The following is a 27106-nucleotide window of genomic DNA, read 5'->3' on the forward strand; positions in this document are numbered from 1 at the left end:
CCCCGCGCTGTCCCTCCGTGGAAATGGTCAAGAACCTGAACACTGCCACTAAGGGATTGGTGGAGGAAGTGAAGGACCTTTTGAGTGAATGGGAGAAGAGGAGACTCTCTGCCGAGAAGGTAAAAGTTAGAAACTAACAGACAGAATAAGGATTCGTATCTATAAGCCTATAGCTGAATTTCGTGATGAAAGCACTGAATTGTGCATAAATTTTTCAAGAATATTAACCTGTGCAATTTATTTGCCAAAACAGTCATGATGTTATATTCGATACCTATCTTAGCTTTATTTTTTTCTATAGCTGTCTGTTGACAGTATAACAGATTTATTGTATTAATTATTCTAAAGTAATTATTTATAAATGAGCTCATGGCCGAAAGTTTTGATTTTTTCACTTCATTATTAAGATATATACGTATATATATATATATATATATATATATATATATATATATATATATATATATATATATATATATATATATACACATATATATATATATATATATATATGATAAATTTTTGCACATTTAAACGTGTTTTTCATATTTCAAATAAGCTATGTATATTAATACATTAAGGTCTGGATTCTCTTAACGACCTCGGAATCAGAGCCCCAGGCGAAATCACTCAAAGACTATAGTATCTGACCGGCCGGGCTTCGAACCCTGGTCCAGGATACCTGTATAGCATTGACCATACCACTCAGCCAGGACTGGTATGGTCAATGGTATACAGGTATCCTGGACCAGGGTTCGAAGCCCGGCCGGTCAAATACTATAGTCTTTGAATGATTTCGCCTGGGGCTCTGATTCCGAAGCCGTTAAGAGAATCCAAACTTTAATATATATATATATATATATATATATATATATATATATATATATATATATATATATATATATATATATATGTGTGTGTGTGTGTGTGTGTGTGTGTGTGTGTGTGTGTGTGTATAGGCCTACTTTTACGTAAACAATAATAAGAAAACCTTAACCAAAAATATTCTACGATTTTTCTGCTGACATAAACCATCCTATTAATAATTCTTGATTTTAAAGTAATCACTTTTATCTCATTTCTCACTCACAGGACATCGAAAGACGAAATACTATGATAGACGTTATCGAAGAGATTTTAAAAGCTAGTAATTAAGACGTCCATGTGAAGGTACTCCTTGAAGAAGAAGAAGAAGATGAGAGAGAGAGAGAGAGAGAGAGAGAGAGAGAGAGAGAGAGAGAGAGAGAGAGAGAGAGAGAGATTAAAACACAACTAGTATTATCTTAGGCTTATAATATTTAATATAGCTCCCCTTTCAAGAACAGGCAATGTAAATGCAGCATTTTATAGAAACCATTTGTGTATATAATTATTTAATAAGCTCTGTTTTTCAACTTGGTGATTAGGGTTAAATTGTATTGTAGATATTTTGTCCGTTTTACATGTAAACATTGTTCAGTCTTTTTTTGATAGTTACTGCTGTAATTTGTTTGTTAAGTGTTGAGTACTTCTTGAAAAGATTGTTTATCCTGGTAGTTATCAGTGTTGGAATCACACTGTAACAATTATATGTTCTAGAAATAGGATCAAGGTTTTTTGATGACTGACAGAGTAGAAGAAGTCTTCAAAGTGTAAAGAACATTTCTTTGGAAATTCGTTTCGCTTGTATTGGATGTAGCTTAGAGTAACACAGATGTAAGTTTATTTCTTTACTGAAATTTGTATATATTCTATTTCATGTTTGTGGTGTTTTGTAGTGAAATCAAACTATTCAATTCTTTGTTTATTATGGAATTTCTTTTTAACAAATTTAGTAAGTTTGTACTTTGTTGTTTTCAGTTTCTTGAACCTCGTCGCCCTGCACTACTAGCAAAGTACTCCTCATTGGTTCTCTGGTCTTGGAGTACTGACCAACTACAGTATAAGCTTTTACAGTTATGGTCAACTTAAGTTGTAGTGCTTAGTGTTAAGTGATTTAAAGCTTTAAGGTGGTTTAAAGTGTCTTGTAATATCAACTTGAACTTTATATCAAATTTTTAATAAAGTGTGACGTGAGTAACAGTATCTGTGTCTATTCTCCATCTCATCCCTGTGGCTTTGAAGAAAACGGCAGCTACAGGCAAACAGAATTAGATTTAATTCAGACTATTTGTACTTATTTTTATTTGCTGAATATCAATTGATATGAATACTTACATTAACTTTTGTAATGGTTACGGTTTTAATATTACGGTGTGTAGTGCTTCAAGCACTGTTTAACCGATACAGGTTTTATTATCCTTGTATCTCTTGATTTTTTTTTAATTTGTATAGTTTATATATGAAAGATTAATTCTAATGTTATTACTGTTCTTTGAATATTTTATCTTAATTGTTGATTGCTTCTCTAATAGTTCATTTTAATTCATTATTTCCTTTTCTCACTGGGCTATTTTCCATGTTGGAGCCCTTGGTGTTATAGCATCCTGCTTTTCCAACTAGGGTTGTAGCTTAGCTAGTAATATTTGCTATGTGACTGGATATTAAAACATATGTGATAGTTTATCTTCAAATCAAGAAGAAGAAGAAGTAACATCACCCTGAGTCAGTGCAGTGGTGCCACATATGGAGATTTATCCCTAGATTTTGGAGATCTGTTCCTAGATTTTGTGATTTTGGGTGTCTGATGGGGATATTCTGTACAAATTTTCATGAAAAATAAAAAACGACGAGTAAACCTTTTTATGTTTGCATTTAGTTTACTTGCACTTATATGAATTAGGCCTGTAGTGAATAATTTCTACATTAGTATAGCCTACATGATCAAAATGAAATATATTTATGGAAATAGGAAATTTTTGGTTATTTTGAGGATATTTTCTTTGAGTTTTTGGGATTTTTAGACTACCCCATCTGGCAACACTAAGCTAAGTCAATGTTTACATTTTGACGCTTCTTAACTCCCTGTCACCTTGTGTCTAGTCGCGTTTTTCACTTCTGAGGATTTATCCAGGCTAGATTTAAAATGCAGGTATGTTTTATAGATAAATCTAAAGAATATGTGAGGTTTCATATGTGGCAGTTTCATTAAAATAGCCAACTAAACAAAATATCCATTGAAATACGACCCAAACTATAGATATTACAAACTAGAGAATTCTGATGTGGTTAGTGGCAGACTTGTGATATTTCTGGTTTCGTTAAAATTTCTCCAAGAAAGTTTGTTGTTCCTTTTCGTTTTCATTTGGTAATCGAAGCTAGAGTCTCTATAAGCTCAAGGGCTTCGACAGTGAAAATAGCCCAGTGAGGAAAGTAAATAAGGAAACAGATAGACTAGTGTGCCTGAGTTTACCCTCGAGGAATAGAACTCTTAAGTTTTCTAACCCAAGACATTGAAAGACTTGATATAGAGGTTATGGCACTACCCAAGTCTAGAGAACAATGGCTTGATTTTAGAGTGTTCATATATGTGTAAAGAATAGTCCAGACTACTCAAGTGTTTGTGTAAGCTAAGTAAAAATTAGCCCTAACTATAGAGGGATCCAATGTAGTAGTATTACACACACACAGACTTTTCAGGTTGCAAAGTGTTGGGGGCAGTTAAGGGAGTAGTAAAAAATAGAGGGTTGGGCATGAATGTAAAGAGAGTTCTATATGAGAAAGTGATTGTACCAACTGTGATGTATGGATCGGAGTTGTGGGGAATGAAAGTGATGGAGAGACAGAAATTGAATGTGTTTGAGATGAAGTGTTTAAGGAGTATGGCTGGTGTATCTCGAGTAGATAGGGTTAGGAACGAAGTGGTCAGGGAGAGAACGGGTGTAAGAAATGAGTTAGTGGCTAGAGTGGATATGAATGTGTTGAGGTGGTTTGGCCATGTTGAGAGAATGGAAAATGGCTGTATGCTAAAGAAGGTGATGAATGCAAGAGTTGATGGGAGAAGTACAAGAGGAAGGCCAAGGTTTGGGTGGATGGATGGTGTGAAGAAAGCTCTGGGTGATAGGAGGATAGATGTGAGAGAGGCAAGAGAGCGTGCTAGAAATAGGAATGAATGGCGAGCAATTGAGGCAGTTCCGGTAGGCCCTGCTGCTTCCTCCGGTGCCTTAGATGACCGCGGAGGTAGCAGCAGTAGGGGAGTCAGCATTATGAAGCTTCATCTGTGGTGGAAATGTGGGAGGTTGGGCTGTGGCACCCTAGCAGTACCAGCTGAACTCAACCGGTTGAGTCCCTGATTAGGCTGAAGGAACATAGAGAGTAGAGGTCCCCTTTTTGTTTTGTTTCATTGTTGGTGTCGGCTACCCCCCAAAATTGGGGGAAGTGCCTTGGTATATGGATGGATGGATATACATACATAATATATATATATATATATATATATATATATATATATATATATATATATATATATATATATATATATATATATATATATATATATAATTCATAAAACTAAAACACGAAGCCCAACAAAAAGGGGTTAATATTTTTACGTCGGCTGGCAATTTATTTTTTATTGTAAAAAGCCATCTTGCCTTTTATGGTTTATTTAGTGGTATTGTGTGGTAAGATATAATTATTTAGAGATCTTATCAAGTAAAGCTATGCTAAAACAGTTCATTAGAGAATTTTGGTCTTCTTATCAGCTGACTCATTCAATTTCTATGAGAAATTTTTAGTCATAAGAGCATTTTTGCCAAAAGAAAAAATGTATTTCAAATGCTTTAGCTGTAAAGATTTTGAATATTTTAAAATTTATGGCAATTTTCTTAAAACGGGTAGCCTGCCAGAATTCACGTATATACTGTTCTAGCATTGTTTTATTTACTGATAAATATTTGAATGGTTACATTTTTATACGACACAATACCATTGCAAAGGCATAAGGAGTAGGATGAATTTTACACCTAAAACAAAATTATCTGCTGACATAATACTGTTTTTTCTTAGCAAATGTTGGCGATAAATGTAATAGTAATCATCTTCATCATCATCATCTCCTCCTACGCCCATTGACGCAAAGGGCCTCGGTTAGATTTTCGCCAGTCGTCTGTATCTTGAGCTTTCAATTCAAAACTTCTCCATTCGTCATCTCCTACTTCACGCTTCATAATGTAAATGTAATGTAATAATATAGTAATAACAGCTTGTGTTTAAATCATATCTGTTTAATATAAAATTTTCAATATTAATCTTACCCGATAATCATGTAGCTGTCAACTCCGTTGCCTGACAGAATTCTACGGAAGGGATACGCCAGCGATCACTATACTAGAAGGGGGTGTACTCACCAGCGCCACCTGTGGCCAGGTACTGCAGTACTTCTTGTTGACACCACCTCAATTTTTCCTCTGTCGTGCTTCCGGCAAGACGTTCATGGATACGCTTATAATTTTGGAGTCTTGTTCACGGTTTTTGGTGAAGTATTGCTCTAAGATTTCAGCTTTCGCTATACTGGATACTTGTCTATTAGCTTAGATAGCTTTTATATTGATTTGATTAATGGTTAACGATCTTTTGCTTTAATTGGAATCCCCCCTTGACTGTTCTTTGATTCAAGATGTCTGACCTTTCTCAAGCTCCTCCCCAAAGGCGATGTAGGACTTGTATTAGGCGTATTCCGAAGGCCTCGGTTGATCCTCACACCGTTTGTTCCGACTGTAGGGGAAAATCCTGTCAGTTGGAAGATCGATGTGAGGAATGCGCCGGACTTTCGGAACTTGATTTTGTTCGATTCCTAAAGTATACCACTAAGTTAGAGAGAGAGAGAGTTAGGAGGAGTTCGGCTCGCTCTTCGCTTTATTCCTCACCCCATGATCCTCAACCTTTTCCTCCCCCTGTAGTGGCTACCCCCGAACCTACTTTTTGTGCTCAGCCTGATATGTCTGATGTTTTACGTGCCATTCAGGCTTTAGGTGATAAAGTGGAGTCGGTAGTGAGTGACCACAAGTTCCTCTTGGCGGACGTCAAGGAACTAAAAGTGAAAAGTGCAGTGGGAAGTGGTAGTGCCAGTGCTGTGCCGAGTGCTAGTGTCAGTGTCAGTGTTGTGCGTGAGGGTACTTCTGTGCGTGCCAGTCGTCCTCCCAGTCCGGGACCTCTTGCAAGCTCCCAAGCCCAGGGGAGAAGCAATGTCGAAGGGCAAAAGGGTTCGGCAGGCCTTGATCGGCGCACAGAAGTATCCTCGGTGGTTGCGGGCGTATCTTACGGAGATCGTCACTCCCACTCTCAGACGATTGAGCCTTTACTTTCCTCGTCTGCAGTTGCTTTTTCGGGGAGAAAACGCTGGACTCAGGTCTCAAGACCTCTTAAGCGTAAAGTCCAAACCTCACGAGTTCAACAGCCCGGATGTAGTCATTGGGCTAGCTCTGACTCGCCGCAGTCATCAGGTGACTGCACACCTCCTAAGAGAGGTAAGGCGATGCCTCAACAGACCTCAACTTCTGTTAAGGCTTTGCCTCAACAGACCTCATCGTCTGTTGATCCCAAGATGGCTTTGCTGCAGTCCATGCAGTCGCAGCTTGCGGTCTTAATGAGTGAGTTTCAGGCAGAGAAGGTTACACCTCCGCCTGCGAGCGCTCCTCCTCCTCTCCGCAGTCCAGTCTGCCAGACGTACGAAGTTGAGGTTCCTCAAGCTACCTCCATGCGTGAGCTACCGCGTTGGGAGTTGCCAGTTACCAGCGTTGTGCAGCAACCTCCTCAACAATGGGGACAGGAGTCTTATGCCTTACAACCTCCTCTTCCCTTGAGACAAGAGTTTCTTGCAGTAAGACCATCCTCGAGGCAGCAACCTCTTGAGGTACGACAACCTCTACCATCCTTGAGGCAGCCACCTCAGCTCTCGCAGCTGCTACCTCAACTCTCGAGGCAAGCTCCTCAAGAACCTCAACTCGTGAGACAGGAACCGCGTTCTGCGCAGCCGCCACCTCAACTCTCGCAGCTCACACCTCAAGAACCTCAACTCGTGAGACAGGAATCTCTTACTGCGCAACCACCTCAATCCTTGAAGCAAGCGCAACTCTTGAGACAGGGACCTCATGCAATGAGTCAGCCACCTCAACGCATGCATCTACCACCTTCTCCTCTACTTGACCAGTCTTTGCAGCCTGAACTCAGGTTTTACTTCAGTCGCCTCTCACCACACTTGCTCCTCAAACCGCCGCAGTACCTCCTTCATCCCAGCCTCATGACTTTGTCATTAACAGCCCTCATCCTCTTCAACAGAGACTTGAGGATGAGACCGCAAGTGTTTATGCACCCGCTTGTCAGGATTCTGCTGTTCAGCATACCGCTGTAACTTTACCTCTCGCTTCCCAACACTCAGGTGATGAGGTTTCGGAGGAGGAAGCTGCGCACCTAGATGATCCCTCTTCGGACGTGGAGGAACCCAAGTCGTTACCACCCTCCATTGACTTTCGCAAGGTCCTGGCTCTTTTCAGAGAGGTTTACCCGGATCATTTTGTTTCTGCTACCCCTCGCTCTCCTCCATCAGAGTTTTCTCTAGGCATGCAAACTGTTAAGTCGGCCTACACTAAGCTCGTCTTTGCTAGATCCTCTAAGAGAGCTTTAAGAATGTTAGGGGATTGGTTACAGTCCAAACAACAACTAGGGAAGACTTCATTTATGTTTCCTCCTACTAAGCTCACTTCTAAGGCGGGCGTATGGTATGCCACAGGAGAGGAACCAGGCTTGGGAATCCCTGCCTCTGCCCAGGCTGACTTCTCAAGTTTGGTTGACTCTCCACGCAGATCGGCTATGAGGCGCTCTAAGGTCTGCTGGACCTTTTCCGACTTAGACCACTTCTTAAAGGGTGTCTTTCGCGCCTTTGAGATTTTCAATTTTCTCGACTGGTGCCTGGGGGCCTTGAGCAAGAAGACTGCCCCTGCTGACAAGGACTCGGCCATGCTTATAATGTCCTGTATGGATAAAGCAATTCGCGATGGGTCCGGCGAACTTGCCTCCATGTTTGTTTCGGGAGTACTCAAGAAAAGGGAACAACTGTGCACTTTCCTTTCCACTGGTATCACCTCTTGTCAAAGGTCTCAGTTACTTTTTGCTCCGCTTTCTAAGTTCCTGTTTCCTGAGGAGCTTATCAAGGAATTGTCTGCGGCCCTTATTCAGAAGGACACTCATGACCTTGTGGCCTCTTCAGCTCGTAAGGCTAAGGTTGCTCCTTCGGTTCCTAGAACTTACCGCACCCCAGTGGCCGATACTCCTGCTACAAGATTTATTCCGCCCTTTCGTGGCAGAGCCCCCAGCCGAGGAAGTACCCGTCCAGACACTTTCAGGGGCAGGTCTAAGAAAGGTCCCAAGCCTTCGAAAGGCAAACACTGACTCTCCTCCTCTCCAGACAGCAGTAGGAGCCAGACTCAAGATCTTCTGGCAAGCTTGGGAAAGAAGAGGTGCAGACGCCCAGTCTGTCAAGTGGCTAAGGGAGGGTTACAGGATACCATTCTGCCGCAATCCCCCTCTGACCACTTCTCCCATCAACCTCTCTCCCAACTACAAGGAAAAGGACAAGAGGCTAGCGTTACACCAGGAGGTGTCGCTCCTGTTACAGAAGAAGGCAGTGGTGATAGTCCGGGACCATCAATCCCCGGGCTTCTACAACCGTCTCTTTCTGGTGGCCAAGAAGACAGGAGGTTGGAGACCGGTGCTGGACGTCAGTGCGCTCAATGCTTATGTCACCAAGCAGACGTTCACTATGGAGACGACGAAGTCGGTCCTAGCAGCGGTCAGGCAGGAGGACTGGATGGTCTCGTTGGATCTGAAAGACGCTTACTTTCACGTTCCTATTCATCCAGACTCCCAACCTTTCCTGAGATTCGTTTTTGGAAAGGTTGTGTACCAATTCCAAGCCCTGTGTTTTGGCCTAAGCACAGCGCCTATGGTGTTTACGCGTCTGATGAGGAATATTGCAAAATTCCTCCACTTAGCGGACATCAGAGCCTCCCTTTATTTAGACGACTGGCTGTTAAGAGCCCCCACAAGTCGTCGCTGTCTGGAGAGTCTCAACTGGACTTTGGACTTGATCAAGGAACTGGGTCTTTTGGTCAACTTAGAAAAGTCCCAGCTTATTCCCTCCCAATCCATCGTTTACCTGGGAATGGAGATTCGGAGTCAGGCTTTTCGGGCTTTTCCGTCGGCCCCAAGAATCAGCCAAGCCCTAGAGTGCATTCTGAGCATGCTGAAGAGGAACAGATGCTCGGTGAGACAGTGGATGAGTCTAACAGGGACCCTGTCATCGTTAGCCCTGTTCATCGAGTTAGGGAGACTCCACCTCCGCCCTCTCCAATTCCATCTAGCAGCTCACTGGGACAAGGATTTGACGCTCGAAGCGGTCTCTATCCCTGTCACCAAGGAGATGAAGACTACTCTCATGTGGTGGAAGACCAACATCCTTCTCAAGGAGGGTCTATCGTTAGCGATTCAGACCCCCAATCTTCATCTCTTTTCGGACGCATCAGACTCGGGCTGGGGCGCGACCTTGGACGGACAGGAATGCTCGGGAACATGGACCAAGGAACAGGAAACGCTTCACATCAACTGCAAGGAGCTGCTGGCAGTTCATCTGGCCTTAATGAACTTCAAGTCCCTCCTGCTAAACAAGGTGGTGGAGGTGAACTCCGACAACACCACAGCCTTGGCATACATCTCCAAGCAGGGAGGGACCCATTCGAGGAAGCTGTACGAGATAGCAAGGGACCTCCTCATTTGGTCAAGAAGTCTAAACCTCACTCTGGTTACGAGGTTCATTCAGGGCAATATGAACGTCTCAGCAGATCGCCTCAGCAGGAAAGATCAAGTCATCCCCACGGAATGGACCCTTCACAAGAGCGTGTGCGACAGACTTTGGACCTTGTGGGGTCAGCCAACGATAGATCTGTTCGCCACCTCCATGACCAAGAGGCTCCCTTTATACTGTTCCCCAGTTCCAGACCCAGCAGCAGTTCACGTGGATGCTTTTCTGCTGGATTGGTCCCATCTCGACCTTTATGCATTCCCGCTGTTCAAGATCATCAACAGAGTCATTCAGAAGTTCGTCTCTCACGAAGGGACACGGCTGACGCTGGTTGCTCCCCTTTGGCCTGCAAGAGAATGGTTCACAGAGGTACTACAATGGCTGGTCGACGTTCCCAGGACTCTCCCTCTTAGAGTGGACCTTCTACGTCAACCTCACGTAAGGAAGGTACACACAAACCTCCACGCTCTTCGTCTGACTGCCTTCAGACTGTCGAAAGACTCGCTAGAGCTAGAGGCTTTTCGAAGGAGGCAGCCAGAGCGATTGCCAGAGCAAGGAGGATATCCACTCGTAGAGTCTACCAATCCAAGTGGGAAGTCTTCCGAAGCTGGTGCAGAGCCAATGCAGTTTCCTCTACCAATACCTCTGTAACCCAAGTTGCTGACTTCCTGTTACATCTTAGGAATGTTAGATCTCTTTCGGCTCCTACGATTAAAGGGTACAGAAGTATGTTGGCTTCAGTTCTCCGCCACAGAGGTTTGGATCTTTCCTCCAACAAGGACCTACAAGACATCCTTAAATCTTTCGAGACTTCTAAAGAACGTCGTTTGTCCACTCCAGGCTGGAATCTAGACGTAGTCTTAAGGTTCCTTATGTCTCCTAGATTCGAACCTCTCCAGTCAGCTTCCTTCAAAGACCTTACTCTCAAAACTCTTTTCCTCGTCTGCCTTGCGACAGCCAAAAGAGTTAGTGAGGTTCACGCCTTCAGCAAGAACATAGGATTCACATCCGAATCAGCAACATGTTCTTTACAGCTCGGATTTTTAGCTAAAAATGAACTTCCTTCACGTCCTTGGCCTAGATCGTTCGAAATTCCTAGCCTTTCCAACATGGTGGGTAACGAGCTAGAGAGAGTTCTTTGCCCTGTCAGAGCTCTGAAATACTATCTTAAAAGGTCAAAACCTATACGAGGACAGTCAGAGGCCTTATGGTGTGCCATCAAGAAACCTTCGATGCCTATGTCCAAAAACGCAGTTTCGTATTATATAAGGCTTCTGATTAGAGAAGCTCATTCTCACATGAAGGATGAAGACCTTGCTTTGCTGAAGGTAAGGACCCACGAAGTGAGAGCTGTAGCCACTTCGATGGCCTTTAAACAGAACCGTTCTCTGCAGAGTATTATGGATGCAACTTATTGGAGGAGCAAGTCAATGTTTGCATCTTTTTATCTCAAAGATGTCCAGTCTCTTTACGAGAACTGCTACACCCTGGGACCATTCGTAGCAGCGAGTGCAGTAGTAGGTGAGGGCTCAGCCACTACATTCCCTTAATCCCATAACCTTTTTAACCTTTCTCTTGAATGCTTTTATTGTTGTTTTTTGGGTTGTTACGGTAGGCTAAGAAGCCTTCCGCATCCTGTTTGATTTGGCGGGTGGTCAATTCGTTCTTGAGAAGCGCCTAGGTTAGAGGTTGTGTAGAGGTCCTTTAGTATGGGTTGCAGCCCTTTATACTTCAGCACCTTAGGGTTGTTCAGCCTCCTAAGAGGAACGCTGCGCTCAGTAAGGAAGACGAACTTATTAAAGGCAGAGTAATGGTTCAAGTCGACTTCCTTACCAGGTACTTATAATTTCATTGTTATTTTGAATAACTAATAATATGAAATACGGGATACTTAGCTTACTGATATACATGTACACTGGTTTTCACCCACCTCCCTGGGTGTGAATCAGCTACATGATTATCGGGTAAGATTAATATTGAAAAATGTTATTTTCATTAGTAAAATAAATTTTTGAATATACTTACCCGATAATCATGATTTAATTGACCCACCCTTCCTCCCCATAGAGAACCAGTGGACCGAGGAAAAATTGAGGTGGTGTCAACAAGAAGTACTGCAGTACCTGGCCACAGGTGGCGCTGGTGAGTACACCCCCTTCTAGTATAGTGATCGCTGGCGTATCCCTTCCGTAGAATTCTGTCGGGCAACGGAGTTGACAGCTACATGATTATCGGGTAAGTATATTCAAAAATTTATTTTACTAATGAAAATAACATTTTCAGGTAGAGTATTGATCAGACAATCCAAAAAAAATATGATGCCTTATATCAGGCATTATTGCCATACAACAGTGTCAGAGTCGTCAGACGAACATTTGAATTCTATTTTCCATCAAGATAATTTTTTACTTCCGCTATGTATATTATTGTAAGAACTGTGGAAATGTTTTATGATTTAGAAAAATAAGTAAAATATACTTCGTTATTCCAGTCATTCTGCTCTGCTTATTGAAGATTGGCAAATTAACCAATTTCAAACTGCTTAATGATTAGACCAGGTATTTTCATTGTACTGTATATTCCTTGGAAAAACTATTGCAGTTATAAAATTGAATGATATTAACTCTTTTACCCCCAAAGGAGATACTGGTACGTTTCACAAAACTCATCCCTTTACCCCCATGGACGTACCGGTACGTCCTTGCAAAAAAACTGCTATTTACATTTTTTTTTTTTGCATATTTTTGATAATTTTTTGAGAAACTTTGGGCATTTTCCAAAAGAATGAGACCAACCTGACCTCTCTATGACAAAAATTAAGGCTGTTAGAGCAATTTAAAATATATATATTGCAAAATGTGCTTGAAAAAAAAAACACCTGGGGGTTAAGGGTTGGAAAGTTCCAAATAGCCCGGGGGTAAAAGGGTTAAAAGTGTACTTCAGTACTAGATTCCAATAAGACTGGCTCATAAAGAATAAGATTAGTTCTGCTCAAGTGGCCTGATTGGTAATGTCTTTGCCTTGTGTTTGCCAGTCAGGGGTTTGAGTCCCGCTCAGACTCGTTAGTGCCATTAGTGTCTGCAACCTTACCATCCTTGTGAGCTAAGGTTGGGGGGTTTGGGGGAGCTATAGGTCGATCTGCTGAGTCATCAGCAGCCACTGCATGGCCTTTCCTGGTCCTAGCTTGGGTGGAGAGGAGGCTTGGGCGCTGATCATATAATATATGGTCAGTCTCTAGGGCAATGTCACTGTCCCTTGCCTCTGCCATTCTTGAGCGACCTTTAAACCTTCAAACCTTTAGCTTAGCCTATAATTGATGCTCATTTGTTTATATGCTTTTTTTCAATATTAAACTTACCCGATAATCATGTAGCTGTCAACTCCGTTGCCCGACAGAATTCTATGGAGGGATACGCCAGCTATCACAATACTAGAAGGGGGTGTACTTACCAGCGCCACCTGTGGCCAGGTACTCAAGTACTTGTTGTTGACACCTCCTCAATTATTCCTCTGTCGTGCTTCCGGCTAGACGTTCTGGGATACGCTTATGGTCTTCGAGTTTATTCACGGATATTTGGTGAAGTATTCTCTCAGATTAACGGCTGTCGCTTTACTGGAAACCTTCTTATATTAGCTAGATAGCTTTTATATAGTACTGATATAACGGTTAACGATTTTTGCTTGTTTTTGGATCCCCCTTTGGCTAACTCTTTGGATTACAAGATGTCTGACATTTCGCAAGCCCCCTCCCATAGACGATGTAGGTCTTGCAATAGGCGTATTCCGAAGGCCTCGGTAGATCCTCACACCGCTTGTTCTGACTGTAGGGACAGGCCCTGTCAGTTAGAAAATCGATGTGAGGAATGCGCCGGACTTTCGGAATTGGAATTTGTCCGTCTTTTAAAATATTCAACTAAGTTAGAGAGAGGTAGAGTTAGGAGGAGTTCTTCTCACTCTTCTATGTTTTCCTCACCTCATGATCCCCTACCTTTTCCTACCCCTGTAGTGGCTACCCCCGAACCTACTGTGTGCCCTCCGCCTGATATGTCAGTTGTTTTGCGTGCTATTCAGGCTTTAGGCGATAAAGTAGAGTCAGTGGTAAGTGACCATAAGTCTCTGATGGCCGAAGTTAAAGAACTGAAGGTCAAGAGTGCAGTGGGTGGAGTTAGTGCCAGTGCTGTGACGAGTGCTAGTGTCGGTGCAGTGCCAAGTGCTAGTGTTAGTGCCAGTGTGGTGCGTGAGGATTTTTCTGTGCGAGCCAGTCGTCCTCCCAGTCCGGGACCTCTTGCAAGCTCCCATGCCCAGGGGAGAAGCAATGTCGAAGGGCATAAGGGTTCGGCAGGCCTTGTTAGGCGCACAGAACTATCCTCGGTGGTTGCGGGCGTGTCTTCCAAAGACCGTCACTCCCACCTGCAGACGATTGAGCCCGTCTTATTCTCGTCCGCTGATCAACTGTCAGGGAAGAAACGTTGGTCTCAGGTCTCGAGACCGCTTAAACGTAGAGTCCAGTCCGCGAGTGCTCAGCCAGGTTGCAGTCATTGGCTCAGCTCTGACTCGCCTCAGTCATCTGTCGACTGTACTCCGCCCAAGAGGAGTAAGGTTCTGCCACAACAGAGCTCGACTGTTAAGGCTTTACCTCAGTCTATCGTTTCTGCCGATCCCAAGTGGACTCTGCTTCAGTCCATGCAAGCACAGCTTTCGGACTTGATGCGTGAGTGTCGGGCTGAGAGTGTTGCACCTCCGCCTCCGCCTACACTCCCTCCGCCTGTTCTCGCTCCGCCTGCGCTCGCCCCGCCTGCGCTCGCTCCGCCTGGTCGCAGCACCATCTGCCAGGCGTACGATGTTGAACCACTTTCTGAGTTCGCTGTTCCCAGTGGTGTTCAGCCTCAGCCTTCTTTAAGGCAACCTTTACTTTGGGATCAGGAGGATTATTCCACTCTTCCTCCGCCTCCCCTTGCTGCTCCACCAGTGGTGCAACTCTCGGTTGGGGTACAACAACCTCTCCCTTCCATGAGTCAGTCTGCTCAGCCATCGCTGCAGCGAGCTCAACCCTCCTCAAGGCAAGCTCCTCTACACCCTGGACTTGCGCCTCAGGAGCCTCAGCTTGCGAGAACTTTACCTTGTTCTGCGCAGCCTCAACCTCATCATGCTCCGCTCATCTCACAGGAACAGGAACGTGCTACTCCGCCTCCGTCCTCCGCTCAGCAAGCGCAATCCTTGGGTTCAACCTCTCTTGCTAGGAGTCAACCTCCTTCACCCATGCGCCTTCCTTCTGCTTCGTCTGTTGTTCAGCCTTTGCAGTCTGAGCCTCAGGTTTTCCCTCAACAGTTACTGGAAGAGGAAACCACTGTTATTGTTCCTACCCGTTCTGACTCTGCGGTTCAGCATTCTTGTCCGATCTCTTCGCTACACTCTGGTGATGAGGTGTCGGATGATGAGGAGGCACACCTTGATCCCTCATCAGACGTGGACGAATCCAAGCTTTCTCCACAGTCTATTGATTTTCGTAAGGTCTTGGCTCTACTCAGGGAGATTTACCCAGACCACTTTGTCTCTGCTATTCCCCGCTCTCCGCCATCTGAGTTTTCGCTGGGCGTACAACAAGCTAAGTCCTCCTATACTAAGCTTGTCCTAGCTAGATCCTCTAAGAGGGCTTTAAGGATCTTAGGGGAGTGGCTGCAGTCTAAACAACACCTTGGAAAGACTTCCTTCATGTTCCCTCCAACGAAGCTCACTTCGAAAGCGAGCGTTTGGTATGCCACAGGGGAAGCACCAGGCTTGGGAGTACCTGCCTCTGCCCAGGCTGACTTCTCAAGTCTGGTGGACTCGCCTCGGAGAACTGCTATGAGACGCTCGAAGGTTTGTTGGACCTTCTCAGACCTGGATCACTTACTGAAAGGGATGTTCAGAGCATTTGAAATGTTCAACTTTCTCGACTGGTGCCTGGGGGCCCTCAGCAAGAAAACCTCTCCTGCGGACAAAGATTCTGCCATGCTATTAATGTCCTGCATGGATAAGGCCATCAGAGATGGATCGGGCGAGCTAGCGTCGTTGTTTGTATCAGGGGTGTTGAAGAAAAGGGAACAACTGTGTACCTTCCTTTCCGCCAGCATTACACCTTGCCAACGGTCACAACTCCTTTTTGCTCCGCTCTCGAAGTTCCTCTTTCCCGAAGAGCTAGTTAAGGACTTGTCTGCTGCCCTGATACAAAAAGATACGCACGATCTTGTAGCCTCATCGGCTCGTAAGTCTAAGGTTGCCACCTCAGTCCCCAAGACTTATCGCTCCCCAGTGGCTGATACCCCGGCCACGAGGTTCATACCGCCCTTTCGTGGTAGAGCCCCCAGCCGAGGAAGCTCCCGTCCAGACTCTCACAGGAGCAAGTCTAGGAAAGGATCCAGGACATCTAAGGGAAAGAACTGACTCTCCGTTTCTCCAGACAACAGTAGGAGCCAGACTCAAGATCTTCTGGCGAGCCTGGGAGAAGAGAGGTGCAGACGCACAGTCTGTCAGTTGGCTGAGGAACGGTTACAGGATTCCATTCTGCCTCAAACCACCTCTGACCACATCGCCCATCAACCTCTCTCCCAACTACAAAGAAGAGGACAAGAGGCTAGCATTGCAACAGGAGGTGTCGCTACTTGTGCAGAAGAAGGCAGTGGTTATAGTCCGGGACCATCAATCCCCGGGCTTCTACAACCGTCTCTTTCTTGTGGCCAAGAAGACAGGAGGTTGGAGACCGGTGCTGGACGTCAGCTCTCTCAACGAGTATGTCACCAAGCAGACGTTCACGATGGAGACGACCAAGTCGGTCTTAGCAGCGGTCAGACAGGAGGACTGGATGGTCTCGTTGGACTTGAAAGATGCATACTTTCACGTTCCCATTCATCCAGACTCCCAACCTTTCCTGAGATTCGTTTTCGGAAAGGTTGTCTATCAGTTCCAAGCCCTGTGTTTTGGCCTAAGCACAGCTCCTATGGTCTTTACTCATCTGATGAGGAATGTAGCGAAATTCCTACACTTGTCGAACATCAGAGCCTCCCTCTACCTAGACGACTGGCTGTTGAGAGCCTCCACGAGTCGTCGTTGTCTGGAGAACCTCACTTGGACTTTAGACTTAATCAGAGACCTAGGTCTATTAGTCAATATAGAGAAATCTCAACTCATTCCCTCCCAATCCATTGTGTACCTGGGAATGGAGATTCGGAGTCAGGATTTTCGGGCTTTTCCATCGGCCCCCAGGATAAGCCAAGCCCTAGAGTGCATCATGAGCATGCTGAAGAGGAGCAATTGCTCAGTGAGACAGTGGATGAGTCTCACAGGGACCCTCTCATCACTGGCCCTGTTTGTCGAGCTAGGAAGACTCCACCTCCGCCCTCTTCAATTCCATCTTGCAGCTCATTGGGACAAGGGCTCAACTCTAGAAGCAGTCTCTATCCCTATCAACCAAGAGATGAAGACCACTCTCCTGTGGTGGAAGCACAATCTCCTTCTCAAGGAGGGTCTATCATTGGCCATTCAGACCCCCAATCTTCATCTCTTCTCAGATGCATCGGACTCGGGCTGGGGTGCGACCTTGGACGGACGGGAATGCTCGGGAGTATGGAACGAGGAACAAGGATTACTCCACATCAACTGCAAGGAACTGCTAGCAGTTCATCTAGCCCTGTTGAACTTCAAGTCCCTCCTGCTAGGCAAAGTGGTGGAGGTGAACTCAGACAACACCACAGCCTTGGCTTACATCTCCAAGCAAGGAGGGACCCATTCGAGGAGCCTTTACGAGATCGCAAGGGACCTCCTCATTTGGTCAAGAGGTCTAAACCTCACTCTGGTCACGAGGTTCATCCAGGGCGATATGAATGTTTCAGCGGATCGCCTAAGCAGAAGGAATCAGGTCATTCCCACGGAATGGACCCTCCACAAGAGTGTGTGCAACAGACTTTGGACCTTGTGGGGTCAACCTACCATAGATCTGTTTGCCACCTCCATAACCAAGAGACTTCCGCTGTATTGTTCCCCTGTTCCAGACCCTGCAGCAGTTCATGTGGATGCTTTTCTTCTGAACTGGTCCCATCTCGACCTGTACGCATTCCCTCCGTTCAAGATAATAAACAAAGTTCTGCAGAAATTCGTCTCGCACGAAGGGACACGGCTGACGCTGGTTGCTCCCCTTTGGCCTGCAAGAGAATGGTTCACAGAGGTACTTCAATGGCTAGTCGACTTCCCCAGGACTCTACCTCTAAGAGTGGACCTTCTACGTCAACCTCACGTAGACAGGTTGCACCCAAACCTCCACGCTCTTCGGCTGACTGCCTTCAGACTGTCGAAAGATTCGCTAGAGCTAGAGGCTTTTCGAAGGAGGCAGCCAGTGCGATTGCCAGAGCTAGAAGAGTTTCCACTCGTAGAGTCTACCAGTCTAAGTGGGAGGTCTTCCGAAGCTGGTGTAGAGCCAATTCAATATCCTCTACCAATACCTCTGTGATCCAAATAGCTGACTTCCTTCTACATCTTAGGAATGAGAGATCCCTATCAGCACCTACGATTAAAGGATATAGGAGCATGTTGGCTTCGGTTCTCCGCCACAGAGGTTTGGACCTGTCTTCCAACAAGGACCTTCAAGACATTCTCAAGTCTTTTGAGACGTCTAAAGAACGTCGTCTTTCCACTCCAGGCTGGAATCTAGACGTAGTCTTAAGGTTCCTTATGACATCTAGGTTCGAACCTCTCCAGTCAGCTTCCTTCAAGGACCTTACCCTCAAGACTCTTTTTCTCGTTTGCCTTGCAACAGCTAAGAGAGTCAGTGAGGTTCATGCCTTCAGCAAGAACATTGGTTTCACAACCGAATCTGCAACATGTTCTTTTCAGCTTGGATTCCTAGCAAAGAACGAGCTTCCTTCACGTCCTTGGCCTAGATCGTTCGAAATACCTAGCCTCTCCAACATGGTAGGTAACGAACTAGAGAGAGTTCTTTGCCCTGTCAGAGCTCTCAAATATTATCTTAAGAGGTCTAAACCTATTCGAGGACAGTCAGAAGCCTTATGGTGTGCCATCAAGAAACCCTCGAGACCCATGTCCAAGAATGGGCTTTCGTACTATATAAGGCTTCTGATCAGAGAAGCACATTCTCACTTAAAGGAGGAAGACCTTGCATTGCTGAAGGTAAGGACCCACGAAGTAAGAGCTGTAGCTACTTCGATGGCCTTTAACAAAAACCGTTCTCTGCAGAGCATTATGGATGCAACCTATTGGAGGAGCAAGTCAGTGTTTGCATCATTTTATCTGAAAGATGTCCAGTCTCTTTACGAGAACTGCTACACCCTGGGACCATTCGTAGCAGCGAGTGCAGTAGTAGGTGAGGGCTCAGCCACTACATTCCCTTAATCCCATAACCTTTTTTAACCTTTCTCTTGAATACTTTTATTGTTGTTTTTATGGTTGTTACGGTAGGCTAAGAAGCCTTCCGCATCCTTGGATTTGGCGGGTGGTCTATTCATTCTTGAGAAGCGCCTGGGTTAAAGGTTTGGTAGAGGTCCTTTAGTAGGGGTTGCAACCCCGTGTACTTTGGCACCTTTGGGTTGATTCAGCCTCCAAGAGGAACGCTGCGCTCAGTAAGGAAGACGATCTTTAAATAAAAAGGCAGAGTAACGGTTCTTTTCGACTTCCTTACCAGGTACTTATTATTTCATTGTTATTTGAGATAACTGTTATATGAAATATGGGATACTTAGCTATCCTTTAATCTTGTACACTGGTTTTCACCCACCTCCCTGGGTGTGAATCAGCTACATGATTATCGGGTAAGTTAAATATTGAAAAATGTTATTTTTATTAATAAAATAAATTTTTGAATATACTTACCCGATAATCATGATTTAATCGACCCTCCCTTCCTCCCCAGAGAGAACCAGTGGACCGAGGAATAATTGAGGAGGTGTCAACAACAAGTACTTGAGTACCTGGCCACAGGTGGCGCTGGTAAGTACACCCCCTTCTAGTATTGTGATAGCTGGCGTATCCCTCCATAGAATTCTGTCGGGCAACGGAGTTGACAGCTACATGATTATCGGGTAAGTATATTCAAAAATTTATTTTATTAATAAAAATAACATTTTTCAATTTGTTTACGAGTCTCACTCTCATTTGTGATGTAACTTCTTGAGATTGTGACACTTGTGGCACTATCAGTCTTCTCGTAAATTCACGAAGAGTCCCTTTCCAACAGAGGTTTCAGTGACACAGATTAAAAGTGATTGAGTAACATAATATATTTGCGAACAGCAGGTAAGCAAAGTACTGTATACAAAATCCATATTATATTGGTGATATAGAATTGGAGACACACGCTAGAAACTATTCTAATGAGATACATTATACAGTATTTACTTTTATTAGAACACCCGTTTTTAAACACAAGACTCACCCGGTAGTTATATATATAGCTTACGTCCTGACGTCAACGGCAGAAAATTCGAAACTCGCACCAACCGCCAGTTGGATAGCCAGGTGCACCACCCCTGCACCCTAGCGAGGTACCTGGGAACCATTCCAGTGACCCTTATATATTCCCTGCCGTCGCTAGCGGCGACACGTGAATTCTACTCCGTCATTACTGATCGTTTTTTTGGTGAAGTACAAATCTTTGGTTATTGACTCCCGCTTGTTTTTGATCTCGCTTTGGATATTTCTTGGTTTTGTTGGGATTAGATGATTTTTGACCTTTGCTTGTCTTAATTCTCTTTAAATTTTCAAAATGGCCACCCATCCTATTACTTTTAGGTTATGTGTGACTAGTGGGTGTAAGACCCGTTTGGCTAAAGCCTCTCTTGACCCCCATTCTCTCTGTGTTGCTTGTAGGGATAAAGAGTGTGATTTAGGTGATCGCTGTGACGAATGTGTTTTGTTGTCAGAGCATGAATGGATTAATTTTGATAAATACAGGCATAAACTTAAAAGGGATAGATTGAGGCGTAGTTCTTCTCGCTCTTCTAGAGATATTTCCTCCTCCCATGTCATTGATCCTATTCCTTCACCTGTAGTGGTAGATCCTGATCCCACTATTGCAATTGCTAATGAACCTTCCCTTAAGGATATGTTAGTGGCCATTCAAGCTCTTGGAACTAAAGTTGAATCTTTGGCTGCGGACAGGACACAGTTGATGTCCGATGTGCGTCTTTTGAAAGGTGAAGGTGCAAGTGCAAGTGCAGTGAAGTTAAGTGCAGTGGAGGGTGCGCCTGCTCGTGTCTGTCGTCCTCCTAGTCCTAAACCTCTTCCAAGCTCCCCAACCCCTGGGAGAAGGAATGTCGAAAGGCGAAAGGAGTCGAGAGGCTTTAACAAACGAGCAGACGTCCCCTCGAACGTACCTGTGGGCGCCTCCCAGGACGTTCGCCCTTACCATCGGAAAGGTGAGGTTAAGTGTTTTTCGTCGTCTTCGGATAACCCCTTGCCTAAAAGAGGCTGGGAGCTCGCTTCCAGGCCTCTTAAGAGATCCTATGATACGGCCTATCGACGTCCTGTTAGTTATAAGCCTGGATGCAGTCATTGGGATTCTCCAGAGCCTTTTGAAAGCCCCCCGATCAAACGTACTTTTAGGGCTCTGGACGTTTCCAAGGATCCTTCTGGCTCTATTCCGTTTAGAGGTGAGGAGAACGTTATGACCTCATCGCCGATTTCGCAACGTTCGGATCCTGACTTTGTTTTTCTTCAAGACATGCAAAGCAGGCTCTCTTCCTTTATGCAATCATACCAGCGTAACGACAAATCTTGTATCAGCGATCGTGATCGGAGAAGTGAGCCAGGTCGTGTTTCCGAGCGGCCTCGTACTCGGGGTTCGAAGCTTCCTGCTAGCCGCTTCGAACGGCCTTTAGGAAGCGATCGTGATCGTTTTCCTAAGTCCGCGGTCCAGGGTTCTTCTATTGAACGTGTTCGAGACTGTGTGCCTGTGCGTTCTTCTAAGAAGGATGTCGGACGTCCTGTTAAACAGGTTTTTGATAGCCCTTCGACTCAGGCTCCTGAACTTCCTCCTGAACAGGCTGCCGATCCTCAGGTTCAGACTGCCGAACGTCCTTGCAAACAGGCTACCGAACGTCCTTTTAAACAGGCTGCCAAGCGTCCTATCCTTCAGGAAGTTTCCCTCTCTGCCAATTACTTTAGTGAGCGTCCTTCAGGTTGCTTTTCTGGGATGGTTACAGTTGAACGAGTCGCTGAACAACGAGCGATTCGTAGTTCCGATTGCTTGCCAGTGGTTGACGGCAAGCGTGTTTCTGAATATGCTCCTGAACGTCCTTTCCCTGGTCATATCTCGGACGTTAGTTTGGACTACGAGGAGGAGCCTTATCCTTTTCAAGACGTTGATGCGGTTCATGTACAGGAACTTCTCGCCTCCGATCGGACTGATCGCGAGCGTTCGGTTGAGCGACACGCGACTCTGCCGCCTGTTACTGTTCGCAATGAAACTGTTTCTGTTGCGGTTGGCACTCAGATTTTTCTGATATTGATACCGCTTTTAACCCTTCTGCTCCCGGAGGAACGTCACTGGAGAAGGAAGTAGAAGCGTAGCTTTCTCCTTTGGAGTTTGATGACGTTTCAGAAGACGAGGACTCTGTTTCTTTCCGTCATTCGGCTGATCTTAAAAAACTTATGAAAGTTTTTATGGAAGAGTTTTCGGACTTTTTTGTACCTATAGCTCCGCGCTCTCCTCCTGAGTTTACTTTAGGGAAAGCCTCTAAGAAAGCCCGTTTTACGAAGATGGTTCTGTCACGTTCGTCCAAGAGAGCTCTAAAATTAATGGGTGACTGGTTACAGTCTAAGAAGGCCTTAGGAAAGACGTCTTTTTCCTTTCCTCCAGCTAGACTGGCTTCGAGGTCGAGCATCTGGTACGAGACGGGAGAAGTTCTCGGCTTGGGGATTCCTGCCTCTGCCCAGGGAGATTTCTCAAGCCTCATAGACGCTCCTCGTCGGTCGGCCATGAGGAAGACCAAAATTTTTTGGTCCACTTCAGAGATGGACCACCTTCTCAAAGGAGTTTTTAGGGCCTTTGAAGTTTTTAACTTCTTAGACTGGACGCTGGGGGCCTTGGGTAAGAAAGTTGAGGCTTTTAAAGAGGGGGATACCTCTGCCCTGGTCCATTTGATGTCGTGCATGGACAAGGCCTTAAGGGATGGCGCTAATGAGCTTGCAGCTCTGTTTTCCGCAGGCATCCTTAAGAAAAGAGACCAACTTTGCTCTTTTCTTTCGCCGGGGGTGACTCCCTTCCAGAAGTCCGAACTCTTATATGCTCCTCTTTCTCCGTTACTGTTCCCGCAAGAGCTTATCAGGGAGATCTCTGCAGCTTTAGCTCAGAAGGCCACTCAGTATCTTGTCTCCAAGTCCGCTAGAAAGGCTTTACCTTCCTCTTTTGTCAGCCGCAAGTCTAAGGAAGATACTTTTCCTAAGTTTTCCCAGCCCTTTCGAGGAAGATCTTCTAGTAGGGGTAGCTCCAGACCTGATGCTAGAAGGAGTAAGAGAAGAGGTTTCAGGGCAGGGCGAAGCAGAGTCTGACTGCTTTTGCCTTCAGGCAGTGGGTGCCAGACTCCTCAAATTCTGGCAAGCGTGGGAGAAGAGAGGGGCAGACCAATGGTCTATTCAGATCTTGAGGGAGGGTTACAAGATCCCCTTTCTAGGGAGCCCTCCCCTGGTCTCAGTGCCCGTGGATCTCTCTCCCAGATACAGGGAGGAGGCAAAGAGACAAGCTCTTTCGAACCAAGTGTCTCTTATGTTAGAGAAAGGGGCCATAGAGAAGGTTCAGGATATCCGTTCACCTGGTTTCTACAATCGGCTATTCCTGGTACCCAAGAACTGGACGTGAGTGCGCTGAACAGGTTCGTCATCAAAACGAAGTTCACCATGGAGACTTCGAAGTCAGTGTTAGCAGCAGTAAGGAGGGACGACTGGATGGTCTCATTGGACCTTCGGGACGCCTACTTCCACATCCCCATCCATCCGAGCTTCAGACCCTACCTCAGGTTCGTTTTCATGGGAGACGTCTTCCAATTCAGAGCTCTATGCTTCGGTCTTTGCACAGCACCTCAGATCTTTACGAAGCTCATGCTGAATGTAGCAAAGATCTTACATTCAAGGGGCATAAGAGCCTCTCTGTATCTCGACGACTGGCTTCTCAGAGCGCACTCTTACAATCACTGCCTGAAGGATCTTCAGACGACCTTGGACCTTGCGGAAGAACTTGGTCTCCTGGTAAACAAGGAAAAGTCTCTCTTGGTTCCATTTCAAGAGATTCTATATTTGGGGATGACGATACGGAATCAGATTTTTCGGGCTTTTCCGTCTCCCTCAAGGATAGAGCAAACCAAGTTGAAACTGAGTTCGTTTCAAAGCAAGCAAGTTTGCTCAGCAAGGAAATGGATGAGTCTGATTGGAACCCTCTCCTCCTTGGAGCAGTTCGTTCCACTGGGAAGGCTGAACCTTCGTCCTCTCCAGTTCCATCTCAACAGCCATTGGGACAAGGAGAGGGACTTAGATTCCATTTCCATTCCTATCACGATCCCCATCAAAGTCTGCCTTCGGTGGTGGGAGGAATCGGACAAGTTCCAGGAGGGCCTCGATTTGTCAATGAAAAGCCCAGATCTTGTATTATGCTCCGACGCCTCGGACATGGGATGGGGAGCGACTCTAGACAAGTTAGAAGTCTCGGGTCTTTGGACAGAACCCCAGAAATCTTTGCATATCAACCACAAGGAGTTATTGGCAGTGCTTTTAGCCCTCAGAGGTTTCGAGGCTTTAGTCACCAACAAAGTAGTTCAGGTCAATTCGGACAACACGACAGCATTGGCGTACATCTCGAAACAAGGGGGAACGCACTCGAATTCGCTGTACGAGACGTCAAGAACTCTCCTGATGTGGGCAAGAGAGAGAAATATTATTCTTCTCACGCGTTTCATTCAAGGGGAGAAAAACGTTATGGCAGACAGTCTCAGCAGACGGAATCAGATCCTTCCAACAGAGTGGACCCTCAACCTTCAGGTGTGCAAGAGCCTGTGGCGTCTTTGGGGTCGTCCTTGCATAGACCTCTTCGCAACCTCAAAGACGAAGAGGCTAGAGGCTTATTGCTCCCCTGTTCCAGATCCAGAAGCAGTCCACATAGACGCGTTTCTTTTGGACTGGTCCAATCTAGATCTCTATGCATTCCCTCCTTACAAGATCCTGTACAGGGTAATACAGAATTGTTCCGTAACCGAAATACAAACCACGCTATTTACAAAGGGTTTACTTTTAGCGCAGCTGAAATGACGAGCCAATAGTTTTAACGAGGGTTAATTACCCCCGTGCTAGTTAGCGGGGAGGTGGGGAAGGGTAGCTTGCTACCCCTCCCCCCTCCACACACCGGTGACTTGCTTCACTTCACTTTTGGCTCGGCGGTGATCAGACGTGTCTGCTCATCGCCTTCGTGACAGCCTTTAATTTTCTGCTTTTTCTTTTCAGCGTGTGTGTTGGTTGGAAGTTGACCTTCAGTTATTTCTTTACAATGCGTACATGCCCTGGAGTTGCCGGTCGTCCTTGTGGGACTTTCATGTCGGACATTAATACGGATCCACACACCCTCTGCCCTCAATGTCGGGGCCGACGGTGTGACCAGGAGAACATGTGCCGTGAGTGCAGGGAGTGGTCTGCCTCCCAGTGGGAGAGGTTTGGCCGTCGGCGTAAGAAGAGTTCCAAGAGAGACCGTTCTCCTCCGGGGTTAGCCTTGAAGGAGGAAGGTTCTCGGGACTCTTCTTCCGCCGCCAAAACCTCCTCCGAAGCTCCCCCTCGTCCGCCTCCTAAGGAGAGTCGGCCGAGTGGGAGCGCAGGCCCTTGTTCTGTTTCCCGACCTTCGGTGGGGGGAGAGGGCGTCGCCTCCCATAGCGAGGCGGTTCCCCCTCCTCCTCTGGGGGAGGTTATTGATAATGCCTTATCCAGTGATGATCTTTTACAGATTTGGTCGTCCCTGGGGCTTAAGGGCTTGCCCTCCAGGGTCGCTCTTATTGACCTTGTCTCGTTGGTGGCCGCTGTTAAGCAGTCGCCGGTGGTAGCAGAGGTAGACCCTCTGTCTATTGTCGACATCGTGGTGACAGAGGCCTCCGACGTGGCTGGGCCTTCCGCCGCAGGTGCTGTTGCGGGTGATGGTGCTAAAGGCTCTCCTCCTCCTTCCGTACATCCTATCCTTCGAAGGGGGAAGTGAGTCCTTCGGTCTCGACTGCTGCTCAGCTTCCTTCTGAGGGAAGTGCTTTAAAGGAGACTCCCCTTCGGAGGACCGATGGTCCCGACGATCTCCCCCGAGGCCGCCTCCGCCGTAAGGCTCACCGTCCACTACGCCACAAGGGCCTCCCTTCTCCTTACAGGGGGACTAAGAGGTGCCTTTTTGGGTCTTCATCCTCTGGGGGGACTCTCCTCGTCAGCCTCAACCTACAGCTCCGCCCTCCTTGAACCTCTCTGCAGACCGCTCACCATCTCCTGCCAGATCTTCGCCTTCTGGAGAACTCGTCACCCGACGGGCAATGGTCCCTTCGGGGCTAAGGGATCCTTCCCTTACGCGAGCAGTGCTAGCGCACAAGCGCTCTCCTGCTCGCCAGCGCTCTCCTGCTCGTCGACGATCTCCTGCTCGCCAAGACTCTCCTGCTCGTCGGCTCTCTCCTGATGTTCACCCCCCTCGCCAGCGCTCTCCTGCTCGTCAGCTCTCTTCCGAGCGTCAGCGCTCATTTGAGGACCTTCGCCCTGCGGTCTCTGACCACCCTTTAGTTCCTGCTGAACTCCCTGCTCACCATCTGCCTGGTCCTGTGGCTACGCAACATCGTGCTGCGCGTGTCAAAAACACATGTTCGCCAACGCGCCAGCGATCTCCCAGTTCCTGCTCGTGAACGCGCCGCGCCACCTGTCCTTTCACATGACACGCGTCGACCTTCTGCTCGCCAGCAATCTCCAGCTCGCCAGCGATCACCTACGCGCCAGCGATTACCTCCTCGCCAGCGTTCACCTGCTTGCCAGCGCGCACAGGCGATCTCAGTATCGCCTATTCAACAGCGACAGCTAGCGCGCCAACGTTCTCCAACGCTCCTGAAGGAACATGGTTCGCCAGCTTCTAGCTCGCCATCGCGTGATCTCCCTCCTGCGGATGCTGATCACCATCGCACCCCATCACGCGATCGGCCACCTGCGCATGCTGCTCGCCATCGCTCGCCCCTGCACGATCGCCCTCCTGCGCATGCTGCTCCTCATCGCTCGCCCCTGAACGATCGCCCTCCTGCGGATGCTGATCACCATCGCACCCCATCACGCGATCATTCACCTGTTCATGCTGCTCGCCATCGCTTACCATTACGCGGTCATTCACCTGCGCATGCTGCTCACCATCGCACACCAGTG

At 46.4% G+C, this 27106-nt stretch overlaps 1 protein-coding gene and 1 long non-coding RNA gene across 2 annotated transcripts in view; both read left to right on the forward strand.

The window, feature by feature from the left end:
- The window catches only part of LOC137648893 (uncharacterized), a 2956-nt gene extending 576 nt beyond the window's left edge, over positions 1-2380 (forward strand). The window contains exons 1-3 of the long non-coding RNA XR_011045744.1: positions 1-119; positions 1093-1170; positions 1840-2380. The exon at positions 1-119 is cut by the window's left edge and continues 576 nt beyond it. This is a non-coding gene — a long non-coding RNA (uncharacterized lncRNA). The remainder of the gene's footprint in view (positions 120-1092; positions 1171-1839) is intronic.
- A 502-nt stretch (positions 2381-2882) lies between these two features.
- Positions 2883-27106, forward strand: part of LOC137648892 (uncharacterized) — a 141973-nt gene continuing 117749 nt past the window's right edge. Inside the window, exon 1 of the mRNA XM_068382067.1 lies at positions 2883-3010. Coding sequence (XP_068238168.1) covers positions 3005-3010 — 6 coding nt within the window. The 5' untranslated portion in view covers positions 2883-3004. The remainder of the gene's footprint in view (positions 3011-27106) is intronic.

Source organism: Palaemon carinicauda, chromosome 10, assembly GCF_036898095.1.
Source record: "Palaemon carinicauda isolate YSFRI2023 chromosome 10, ASM3689809v2, whole genome shotgun sequence".
In the NCBI taxonomy this organism is placed as follows: domain Eukaryota; kingdom Metazoa; phylum Arthropoda; class Malacostraca; order Decapoda; family Palaemonidae; genus Palaemon; species Palaemon carinicauda.